General features: G+C 38.3%; 3 protein-coding genes across 4 annotated transcripts; 2 read left to right on the top strand and 1 right to left on the bottom strand.

Annotated features, from left to right (window-relative positions):
* The first annotated feature begins 3786 nt into the window (after positions 1-3786).
* On the top strand, positions 3787-4466 carry LOC144640733 (uncharacterized). The gene is made up of 2 exons (XM_078499817.1): positions 3787-4140; positions 4261-4466. The coding sequence occupies exons 1-2, from the start codon at positions 3905-3907 to the stop codon at positions 4445-4447; spliced, it is 423 nt and encodes a 140-aa protein (XP_078355943.1). The 5' UTR covers positions 3787-3904; the 3' UTR covers positions 4448-4466.
* An 859-nt stretch (positions 4467-5325) lies between these two features.
* On the top strand, positions 5326-9083 carry LOC144640731 (uncharacterized). Of its 2 annotated transcripts, XM_078499813.1 has the most exons (6): positions 5326-5628; positions 5705-5859; positions 6161-6286; positions 6641-6945; positions 7906-8029; positions 8361-9083. In XM_078499813.1, the coding sequence occupies exons 1-6, from the start codon at positions 5376-5378 to the stop codon at positions 8412-8414; spliced, it is 1017 nt and encodes a 338-aa protein (XP_078355939.1). In that variant the 5' UTR covers positions 5326-5375; the 3' UTR covers positions 8415-9083. The 2 variants fall into 2 exon arrangements, with proteins under 2 accessions (XP_078355939.1, XP_078355940.1); XM_078499814.1 differs by lacking the exon at positions 7906-8029.
* LOC144640732 (uncharacterized) lies at positions 8923-11673 on the bottom strand. Its single transcript, XM_078499816.1, has 3 exons — positions 10774-11673; positions 9674-10315; positions 8923-9228 (listed from the first exon to the last, which is right to left on the bottom strand). Exons 1-3 carry the CDS (start codon positions 10937-10939, stop codon positions 9020-9022), a joined length of 1017 nt encoding a protein of 338 aa, XP_078355942.1. The 5' UTR covers positions 10940-11673; the 3' UTR covers positions 8923-9019.
* Between the last annotated feature and the right edge of the window lie 123 nt (positions 11674-11796).

Here is an 11796-nt window from a genome sequence, read left to right as displayed (position 1 = left end):
AGGACCACCAGGGTGTTACTTTTTCAGGGTGGCTATTTGGAAGCCGGTAATTGGTCATAAGCACTCTGTGGCAGGCTTTTAGCCAGGTGGGAGTCCAGGAGTCCTGTGGACGGCCACTTATCACAGAAATTTAATATGAATGACTGTATACAGAGGTTTTTTCCAGAAAATTTGGAAGTTTTTAGACACCTTTGCACTCATAACTGCAGAAAAACACCTTGCATGCTCCTCAGTCCCTCCTATGGGGACAAAGTCAAGCTTTATAAAACTTTTGGACTCCCACTTTTTATATCCTGGCTAAAAGCCTACTCTATGGCTAAGTCCATCGCAAATATTAGGTGACTAATGCTTCTGTACTGGGAATTAAAGTTCTTGTTGAAACCAAAATCTCGGTCTTAAAAGACTTGATATTTATGATGTTACGTGAGTGTCTCGTCTAAAGGCTGAGGTATCTTACAATACTGGCCAATACATGATGCCAAATCGTCAAAATTGCCTTTGAAGAAACATAAAGTACAGAAACCTCGATATGTTTCGCTTTTCTTTTTTTTTTTGGGGGGGGGGTGGGACGGAAAAAAAAACAACTATAGGAAACCTAAAAGTGACCTAAAACAATCGGGAACGTTTGAAACAGAAGAACGAGTAACTTGGATAAGTAAGCTCTAATTCCGATAGAATTTACTAGAGATTCCACTGTATTAGGTTGGATATTAACCAGGAAGCATTACGAGATTCCTACCTCTCTTGATGTAAACGGCACCAGCATGCCGATGCCTCCTGACAGGGTGGTGAAGACTAAAGACTCTGATCCGCCAGGAATGAGAGTAGCTTTCTGCAGGGACAGAACTGTTTCACCCACGTGGTAGTTACACAGCGTCTCCACCTGTTGTGGAGAAAATGGCATCACTCAAAAAAACATTGAGATTATCACACGGAACATCGAAATATTACTGGTATGGTTGAAGGAAAACATATTTCAAACGCATTTTTTGACGAAAATTTTCTCGAGCACAAAATCCAAATTTTCTAACAGTAGGCGCTCAATAGTCAAAACTAAACAAAAGAAAACAATGAAATTAGTGTCTAACAGTATCTAATTAAGTAGTAACTATTTCACGGTGTAAGTACAATCATTCTGTCACAAACTTTGGCCACAACATTTTGCAACGTTCCTTAACCCCAAAGTGTAAAACCAGACAAGCAAACGAACAAAATACTGATAAACGCTTTAAGTAAAAAAGAAAATCGCGTTACCTTTTGAGGAGCGCCGTTTAAAAGTCCCCGATCCCAGAATGCTTTTGTGCCTGTCGGGTCTTCATCAATGTCGTCATTTGTGTTAGACGTAAGGCGAACCTGTACACGCGGAAAAGGTTAGACTAAATCTTGGTTTCCCGCATCAGAGTTTCTTAGCTAACGTACATCTCTAAGCCATGGGTCTCTATCTACCCGCCCGCCCTACGTTTCGTTTTACGTTTCGCTTCGAAATTCTCTGATTCGCAACTTTCTTCACGAACTTTGCGAAATAACTAACTCATCATAAAGTCAAAAAACTTGCTCCAAACCAGAATTTCACGTGCATGCAAACTAGTAGGATGACTAATTCTCATTGCGTAACCGGTCGCGCCCACGCGTGCATGCACGAAAGATACGAAACCTTCCACTAGGGAACCGTACGAAATCCCCTTTTAGCGCGTGTGTTTGCGTTGTCTACGGTTCTGTTTGCATTTGAGACCAATTTAAAATCTACGCAAGTGACATACTCACCACAAAGACGTTGCCAAATTTATCCGCTCCCGCCACCGTATCATAATCCACATAACTGCAGCAGGTTAACCATCTAAACAGAAAATAAACTTCATATAAGCCCCGACGTTACTAATCGAACAGTTCGGTAATCGAACTTGATCGAACTGAATCGAACTTAATCGAACGATTCGGTTCGATTAGTTCGATAATCGAACAGAATCGAACCCAAAACTTTGTGTGAGAGAGTTCGATTCCGTTCGATTTCCGAACTAATCGAACCAAATCGAACTTAATCGAACACAAAAGACAAATCTTAAATTCACCCTCATACAACCAGATAATTGAACAGTCTGTCTAAGTAACAGTAATAAATGAATAAATTTTTTATTTATGGACTTTCGGCAAAAAAACCCGAAACGCAAAGTTCAACAGACAATAGAAAATAAATCCTCCTTCACTCTAGTTCTATTTCATGTTATCAACCTATGGAGTCCCAAGTAGTCTGCGTAGCTGGCGATTTCGTCGGAAAGCACGCGTGGGAGATTACTGCGAAGACTCGCCTTCTTTCACTTTGTCGATTGTTTCTAGCGACCTTGCCGCTCACTCGCTCCCCAACAAAACCGTCAGCTGCGCACACTATAACCCAAGCAAAATATTATAAACTGAAACAATGCTAAAAAACTGTTTTCAAGTTATTTGACATAAGTTAACCTAACTGCAAAAAACCCGTCCTTGAAAGCGGAATTCGTTACTTAAGATTATGAGATCTAGATAACGTGCGATAAATGAAACCGCCATATTTGCAAGGAAAGCAATTAAAATTAGCAACAGAGTCGTTAACAGTATGGCAATCTCTAAAAAAAATTCAGCGATTTCAGCACATAAAAGGTCGCTCAACAGCTTAACACATGCAAAAAATCCTTCAATGAACTTAAACATGTTCACATCTACAGAGGTGGCTAGAAAAAACAATATAATGATCAATATCTTTAGCAAGCGATGCCGTCTAGAATCAAAATAAATAACTTGAAAACGGCATTCTGTTCTAAGGACACTGTTGAGCAACTTCTCTGAGCCATCAGCTAGGTCGTTTCCTAGTCTGTCTTCTTCGCTCAATGTTTGCTGTTCTGTGAATTCCTGTGTTATGGTCGCTTGCAAGCAAACGTCGACTTCTGTAGATTCAGTACGATTTTGTCGTTTATTTCTTTGCTCGCGGACTTTGTTTATAAGAACTTGTTTTTTATCAGATGTTTTGAAGGGTACTCCTGATTCGGTTAAGATTTCGCGAAGAATAGCAACAGTCATATCTTCAGGATCACCCGCCTTTTTTTGCTGGAGCCTGCTTTCTTTTTCTTTTTTTCTCTTCAATCTGCCTTTTTTTCTCAATTTCTCTCATTTGGGGAAGTAGCTTTGAGAGATTCTCGTGATCTTTTTCCGATAATGTGATTGTTCTTTCGTCGTTTATTGTCACCGTGATGGGGCTTATACATTCCTTGTAATTACACCAAATATACTTCTTACTTTCTCTGTAATTTCTCGATAGTTTGGTGTCATCGCCTTCCACTGTCCTGATTTCATCGAGTGTCAAAACACACAGCTCTGTAAAGCCCTGCTGCTTTTTAGACTCTTTACGATCGATTATAAGCAAGGGGAATAACGAAGAAGTCCTAAAACCTCGCAACATTCGTACAACCTTTCCAATTACAAGTCCTGTACTTGGACGGAAAATAGCAACATATGATTCCAGACTTAATGTATCAGAATGAAGAGTCTCTGTTTGTTTCTCTATAGAATCATAAAAGTTTGCCCTAGAAGTTGTCATCCAGCGCGCAATTCTTCCAGAATTTGGTTTATAAACTTTTCCTTCTTGCAGTGAAAGGAAATGTGCTATATGGAATACCTGGCCGTCATACTCTACATAGTTTTCGTTTGACAACAATCTGTTATGAGTTTCTTCGAAAGGAGGGTTAGCGATATTGTCTCTTTCTAAAACCCCGCCGTCTTCAGCAGTTACAGTTAAATAATTCCTATTCACGATACCCTACTGTGTAGAATTTCCTGGAGAATTTAAACCACAATTACGTACGTGACGTCTCGTCAGTAACTCCCGCAGTAACTAAACATCAAGGTCAGATCACGCGTGGGAGAAGTTTTGAAGATGTCGGAAAGCCAAGAGCACGAGAAAAATCAAATAGTTCGAGTTGAAATTCGGTGTGTTGCCAAAGGTTATCAAGAATGCCCTTTTGTTGTAAATGAAGGTGAAGAGTTTGTGGCACAAAGGAAACATGGGGCAAGAGGAAGAGCGTTCAAAGTAACAAATGCACGTGGTCAACTGGGGCATCTCGAACGTGTGCTTGTTGCACCTTTCTGGCCAATTCGGGAGGAACTAAAATGGTAAGCAGTTTATTGTAAGTTTGACATTTGACACAAAGCTTCTCGGCCGAACAATTATTTTCTAGGAGGTAAATCCTAGAGTTAATCACTGTTTTAATCCCGTACATTTTAAATTTTTAGTGTGGTTACTGGACAACCATTTGACGATCCCAGAGGACGCTGGCGGGTTGGCGGGGGAATAAATGTTCCACTCAAGGTCCAAGTGCAGATGACGAGAACTAAAGCCAGAAACCTATCGAGAGCCTTGAATCAAATTGGAGTACAAAACACGTTGAAAGAATGTGAAGAAATAAGCGACAAACAGTAATAAAATTGACATCAATTTCCTTTCTGTTTATTTATTCGTTGTTCTGGGCTAAACAACCGCGCCTGTGACACTCGTATTCACACCCGTTTATTGGGAACATACCGCCATTTGCAGCCAAATGTAATTAGACCGTGAATTTTACGACCGTTGTTTTTTAATCAACATCCATTTTCCATGATTTTCAAATCGAACCCAGTCGAACTTAATCGAGCCTAATCGAACGTTCGATTTAGTTCGATTACTCAAAATTTTTTGTGAGAGTTCGATTCTGTTCGATTACCGAACTTAATCGAACCTAATCGCGTGATTACAGTTCGATTCAGTTCGAGTAAGTTCGATTAATCGAACGTTCGATTTGGTTCGATTAGTAACGTCGGGATATAAGCCTAACAGTGCTGACAAGTAATATCATGTCACCAACGCTAAGAGCATAATTATTAAAGCAAGGGTTTCCATTTCCGGAAGGAACAAAAATATCAGGAAGCCAATTGTTAACAATTGGTAACCGTAGATGGTTCGGTGTTTTTTTGGCTCCTTTGGCATTGGTCGTCATTGGATGAACACGCAGCTATCGTGCGTGAGGGATAATAGACATAGCATGCACGAGACGATCTTTAACGACTATTTTAGCATTGTCGGGTTAAAAATCACGCAATGCAATAAAAGCGCATCGGACAAAATTTATCCTGCGACTAACAAATGCCAACGCGCAAATATATACGTTCGGGTCAAATTTTAGATGACTACAGAATCCAGAATAATTAACGTTCTCGCGAGCAGGCTTTGACTTCGAACTTCATTATACTGGGTGTCACAAGAACCGACCGATAACCGTTTGTTATCCGAAGTCCTTTCAGGATTGTAAAGAACTTTTTACACCCGCTTTCAGTGCTACGTGCATAGGCGACATTTTCGATCATCTTTCGACATGCCATCTTTCGACATACTATGTAACCAGGCCTGCATGTACTTTGTATTCAAAATGGTGAAGAAACTGTCCGAAGATTTACGTTGGCGTGTAATATATCACCGGTTTATTTACGGATCTTCCATCGAGGAAACTGCACGAAGTCTATTCGTTTCAAAACGTTTCGTTTCCAAAATAAGAGCATTGTATGAGAGAACGAAGGACGTAAAGCCTACGTCCTCTCGAAGGAGAGGAAGACCAAGAATGCTGTCTTGTGAGTAAAGCTATTACAAATTGCTACCAACGTGGAAAATTTCAAGCCTGAAGGATATTTTCTACCACATTCTTAGATCGCGATAACAGGCTGATAAGGAGCATGGTAATTACAAAAGCAGAATTATATATTGATGAATATGTTGATTGGTTTCGTGATGTCACTGGAAGAGTCATTTCATTGGCAACGATGTGTCGAACAATAATTCGTCTGGGTTTCACCTACAAAAAGGTAAGCTTATTACTAGCACAAACGTTTAAGCTTGTTGTTATATGTACTAAGTACACCCTTGAGATACTACATACTTTTGATTTGCTAAAAAAATCGTAATCTGGAAGGAAGGGAAAACATGAGAGTTTACATGGAAGAATTACGCGAGCTTACAAATTCAGATATATTTAAGCTTAATTATTGTTAACTCTGTTGTACCCCTGCGAGTGCTTCTGTTGCAATTTATAATTTAGTAGTTTGAGCAAGACATTTCTTTTGATATCTGACATCAGGCCCATTACCCTGTATTATCATCCTACAGATGAAAATAATTGCTTATCAAAGGAGAGAGACTGATCGAGCAAACTATGCTCGTTTTATTGCTCCCATTCCTCGACACATGCTTCTATTTATTGATGAAACTGGAAAAGACATCAGTAAACTTCAGGTATGAAGTTTTAGTATGGAATCAAACAACTATTTAATATATTTCCTTTCTTTTCTTCAGTGCGATTTTGAAGGCAGGTTTATAAAAACATTATACACTAGATACAGGATAAATAGTTTTTTTGAGTGACAGGACTGTTATGTTTGAGACCTGGTGAAAGATGTTCTACAAGTTTTTTAGATGACTTCAAAACTGTCCTCAGTCATGCATGTCTACCAAATACACTCATTATTCATTTTTCCCTATTTTCTTTATAAATTAGCCTTTGATGGATAAATTACCTCCTACATGCATGTTGTATTCAAGCTTTTTTTTACTTTGTGATGACACCTCATTCTGTTTATTTCCTAACAGAGAAAAATGGGCAGATCCCCTCGTGGTAGTATCCTTGCTAACATTGGTTATTTTGTCAGAGAAGAAAAATATAGCTGTGTTTCTGCCATGAATATTGAAGGAGTTGTTGCTTCTCACACTATCCCAAATGCATTTTCGACTGGTGATTTCAACTTTGCTTTACGTCACTTCATATTGCCACATGTTGGGAGATTTGCACTTGGAGAACCCAACTCTGTTGTTGTTATGGATAATGCCCGTATTCATGACTCCAATGAGTGTATAAGGATGATCAGAGAAAGAGGAGGCATTGTTGTGTTTCTTCCGTGAGTTGAATTAAAAATTAATTGTAAAAATTAATCCAAAAAGCTTACCACAGCCATATTTAGTTGATCAACAATGAGTCACAAAGAGTTGGGTTATTGGTCCGATTTTTGTTATTATCATGAGAACCAACAATTAAAAATCAGGTCAATAATCCAACTTTTGACAGCTATAGAATGAAAATCATTTGTCAATTCAGGTTACAGTGAATCAATATTCTAGCTTCCAGTACACACTGCAGTTATATGATGGTTATAGGATAATTTGCGTCATTCCAGAAAATATCCATCTCCCCCCCAACTGAGACTTTTTTTGGTTTGAACCCCTTATTCCCTCCAAACATTCCAGTTTAGGCACATACTTGCCTTTAAAGATTTTCATCTTTAAGATCCGATTCCCCTTGGAATTTCCAATTCTCCTCCATGGGAAGGGTATTGATATTATCTGGAACCACACATTGCTGAAAAGTGATTGTTAGATTCTGAAAAATATCCTGACCGTCTATTTGCTCTTTCATAGCTTTATATATTGTAATTTATTCTTCTCAAAAGAATATGGCCAGAGACTGTGTTCTCTGTCTACTGACTGTTTTTTGTTTAAAAAAGGTTCAAAATGGGAATTGGTCATGCCAAGCAATAGTGAGAGTCCCATGTAGACTGTTGTGTTGATTTTCCTTAGTCCAGATTACCCTTTCAGTATCCTTTCCAAGTTTGTTAAGGATTTGGTACCAAAAGAAACTGAAAGGGCAGTCTTATCACACTGATAAACAAAATTATATTTCAAGTACCATACAAACTCTGCTGCCCAACTTTGAAAGTGCTTTATTCAGTAATTTCAACACTTTCAAGCTTGAGAGTGAACTATTTTTACTGGTGAACATTTTTTTGTCTATTTTATAAAAAAAATTCATCACACAATCAAATAATTCAAATGAATAACTGTTACTTTTCGATTTTTTCTAGCCCTTATTCACCAGACTTAAGTCCAATTGAAGAAGCGTTTGGCACAGCCAAGAGTTGGCTCAAAAGACACAGAGATGTGGCACAACAGAGCCCAAAGTACTGCATTGCTTTGGCTCTCAATCAGGTTAAAAAGCAAGATGTTTCCAAGATATATATATATATATATATATATATATATATATATATAATATATATATATATATATATATATATATATATATATATATATATATATATATATACCGTATAAATTATGATTGGATAGCGTAGATGTGGTGCTAACTGAACCGCAATGTAAAAACAGAACTTATGGAAATCAATTAGTTTAGTCGTGAAATCGAGCACAAATCCATCATCTTCTTTTCTTAGAAACATATGCTGTGTTTATCGTTCATTTCAGATAGCATGTTACAAACTCACTTTTTTAAAACATTACTTTATTTCCACCATTTCAGATCACACCTGATCAAGCAGAAGCCTTCTTTGTCAACTGTGGCTATCTTCAATAATTATTCTGAATGCTATTTTTTGTTAACATGTAAAACTGAAGTGAGAATATAATGTTGATATTTCATATGTTAGGCAGAGTCTTGGAAAACTGAACAGAAGACAATAACAACAACTAAAAAGTAAACCTCGCTTGTTGCACTGTTGCACAAGTATTACAGTATTGTACTGTTGAACTGTCAATAGTGAGAACTAACAATAAGAATTTAGCAATACATGTGCATGCTTAAAACACTTTAACATGAGTCTGTAACAACAGAAAAGCAACAGTTAAAATTGCTTGAAAACTGAACATTCTGGATTGCAGTCTTTATTGTGTGCTAGGGTAAGTTGATATGGAGTAAAACCTCTGTTGGTAGGGGTCACCCTCCATGCCAAGCCAACATTTGTTTTAAAAAATTACAACAACAACAAAAAGGACACAAGAAACAAATACAACATGGCATAGAGGGGGAGGGCAAGGAAGACATTAACACTTGATTACGGATGTGCATGCAGGGTGCAGGTTCCTTTCCTATAGGGGGCATTATTCCTTATCAAGGAAAGTTCAAAACACCATTATAATCTGGCACTGGTAAATTGTGATCCTAGCACACTGGTTTTTTTTTTAATAATCAGATTTTAACTTTGCAACATGGCCAAGAATCCTGGATGCATGTAAAGCATTTGTTATGCCAAGCTGCACAAGCCCTTCCATGTTAAGAAAACTGAGCATAGCACCATCAATGGATTCTTTCTCAAATAAGTTGATGTATTCTCCCAGATTGAGATACTTTAACATATCAGAAACCTGTGCAACTGTCATAGACAAGAGACCTGTGTAAAATAGAAGAATATTGACATTTTAGTAACAAATTATGTGTGCAATTACCTTCACCCGAAAATGCTGAATAGAGAAATAGGTACCTTTTATTGGTCATACATTTTGAATTAAATATTCATCCTAAATTTTTATCTGATTCTGCATCAAAGTCATGAGAATTTTCAATTTCTCTGCATTTTCTTATTTGTTCACTGACCCACTCATCATAGTCAAAGCTATCAGAATCACTACTTGACTGCTCAATACTTGAAACGTGCTGGCCAACTGTTGTTTCATTGACAGAGTCATGAGACTTATCTGGGGATCCTGTACTTGAGGTCTCACTTAGACCTTCATGACCACTGTTTGTATTATATAAATATTCTGGTGGATCCCAAGTGTTGTACCTTAGCTGAATCTTATCAGGTTTGATGTTTTTACAGTAGCAGTTGAACTGACCTGTTTCTTTGGATGTACTGGGCTCAGAGTGGACCACTTCTTTAACTGGGTGCAAGGCAGTAGAGGGCATTCCTGGCAAGAAAGCCTTAGAAATGATGCTCATGGTCATGAGGTGCTGTTCTCTATTTATTCGTTCCTTCTCCTCCCACTTCCTCTCTTGTTCTTGTCTTCTTTGTGCTTCAAGCTTTTTGTCATCTTCTCGTCTTGCTTCTTGTTGCAAAATAAGAGCTGCTAGCATATCCTGGGAAGATGATGCTGACGTACGAGAAATTGATAACCGCGCTCCTTTCCTTGGCAGTGGATCAACTGAAGTGATGTGTCTATACTTAGACCAATCTGGCTCTTCCTCTACACCTGACACAGTTCCATTTATTATAAGGTCCGTCCAAAGACTCAAGTGAACCACACCAAACCGATCTAATGTTCCTATCTTCTCTAACTTTTTACGAAGGTCGATATGAACTTCATTCCACTTGGAGTTTTCATTTTTGGAATCTGTATTGATACCTTGCACAAATTTCTCATAAACTTCATCATCATGGTCATTGTCAATGTCTGTCTTGACTCTCTTTGATGTTGATGGTGAATTTTTCATTAAGCATCGTTTTGTACTCTTTTTCCCTTTTTGGTCTCTCATGTTATCTGAATATACAAACAAGAATGCGGTGTGTTTTAAAATATGCCCAACACTATGACAACTTTTTTGTGGCAAATGTTAGTTATCCTTGGCCTCTGATTGTATAGTGTGTGCACACAAGAGAATTTGAATAAATAATAAAAAAGTGATCACACTTTTGGGCTACTTCATGAAATCATGAAAACTTTATTTACCCTTGGTATAATGAGGCGTGTTAGGCCTCTAGCAAGTACCGGTAATGAAACCGAGTAAATAAATGCATGAATAACGAAATAAATAAATGAAAATAGATTTCTAAGTCCTTTCCATGGGAAGGTTATTAACAAATTTTGAAAAGGATAGCCCCTAGCTGGTGTTTACAAGTCCCAATCATGTTTTCTGCCCTAGCTGTATTTGTCAGTCCAAACATGATGTATCTGGAAGGTTTGGCATAATACGAATAAAAATAAATAAAATATGATACCTGAATCAACAACAACGGCAAGCCGTATTATATTCTGTTCGCCTGAATTAGTCTTTGCACGTTTGGCCTCAGATAAATCCTGGTCACTGTTAAGAACATATAACTGCTTTCCTTTGGCATTCATCCAGAAGAAACCAGCTTTTATGCAGGCGCCAGGTACTTTCATTCTTACATGTTTCTTAAGATCATCCAAAGTGACGTCTTGACTCAAATCATGGATAGTTACCACTGGGCCATCTGCTTGATTGGAAGACAGATTCACTCCAGCGACCACCTGAGCGCTGAGTTTTTGAGAATCCTTGCCCCTGGGCGAAGATCGCGTTGGTGTCGCAAGGCCTAAGAAGACAGCATTTTATAAAACTGGTAAGCGGGTTTGCGGCAAATGCCATTTATCACGGAAAATGTCTTGAATTGGGATGATAGTGAAACTAGCGACTTCACTTGCTATTGAGTAGGCAGATAGAGAACAAAGCCACACAGTAAAAAAATTATAAATATCAAAAACTTACCGCGAAAGTGCCAGTCAACAGCCATCCGTATTGGAACACTTGATTTGTGTCCATTCTTCATTCGTTCCGGATACTCCACAAAAACCTGCTGCATCCCACTCTCATTAACAATTAGAAACACTGCATTGGTTTTTGATTGTTTTTTCACGTAATAAACGTTGTCCAGAACGATCTCATCTGCGGTGCAGTGATCCATCGTATCCGCCAAAACCTTTCTTAAAGCGCATTTAGTCTCCTTTAGATTTTTTGTTACACGGAATTGAAAACTTAATGGTGTCCCCAACGCTTTTCCATTCTCGGTTTTAGTGAACAAAACAACTTCTCGACTTGGGCTTTCCTCGGGAATCGGAAGATTGAAGACGCTCATTGCTGCTCTAAACTCAGCATCTGAAACCCTTGCCGCCATTTTTTTTGGAAAAGCACATGCTTTTCATGCCGAGGCCTGGTTACATAGTATGTCGAAAGATGGCATGTCGAAAGATGATCGAAAATGTCGCCTATGCACGTAGCACTG

This window comes from Oculina patagonica, unplaced genomic scaffold (genome assembly GCF_052425735.1).
Source record: "Oculina patagonica isolate OP01 unplaced genomic scaffold, crgOcupat unplaced437, whole genome shotgun sequence".
In the NCBI taxonomy this organism is placed as follows: Eukaryota; Metazoa; Cnidaria; class Anthozoa; order Scleractinia; family Oculinidae; genus Oculina; species Oculina patagonica.
The sequence above is the reverse complement of the archived record's forward strand: the minus strand, read 5'-3'. Positions and strand labels throughout refer to the sequence as shown.

Excerpts from the sequence above, each read along its gene's own strand:
- LOC144640733 (XM_078499817.1), top strand. The coding sequence starts at position 3,905 with ATGTCGGAAAGCCAAGAGCACGAGAAAAATCAAATAGTTCGAGTTGAA. Across the intron at positions 4,141-4,260 it reads ATTCGGGAGGAACTAAAATG|TGTGGTTACTGGACAACCAT; the intron begins GTAAGCAGTTTA and ends TTAAATTTTTAG.
- LOC144640731 (XM_078499813.1), top strand. The coding sequence starts at position 5,376 with ATGCCATCTTTCGACATACTATGTAACCAGGCCTGCATGTACTTTGTA. Across the intron at positions 6,946-7,905 it reads GGCATTGTTGTGTTTCTTCC|CCCTTATTCACCAGACTTAA; the intron begins GTGAGTTGAATT and ends GATTTTTTCTAG. Across the intron at positions 8,030-8,360 it reads TTGCTTTGGCTCTCAATCAG|ATCACACCTGATCAAGCAGA; the intron begins GTTAAAAAGCAA and ends CCACCATTTCAG.
- LOC144640732 (XM_078499816.1), bottom strand. The coding sequence starts at position 10,939 with ATGAAAGTACCTGGCGCCTGCATAAAAGCTGGTTTCTTCTGGATGAAT. Across the intron at positions 10,316-10,773 it reads TGCCGTTGTTGTTGATTCAG|ATAACATGAGAGACCAAAAA; the intron begins GTATCATATTTT and ends TTGTATATTCAG. Across the intron at positions 9,229-9,673 it reads CAGTACATCCAAAGAAACAG|GTCTCTTGTCTATGACAGTT; the intron begins GTCAGTTCAACT and ends TATTTTACACAG.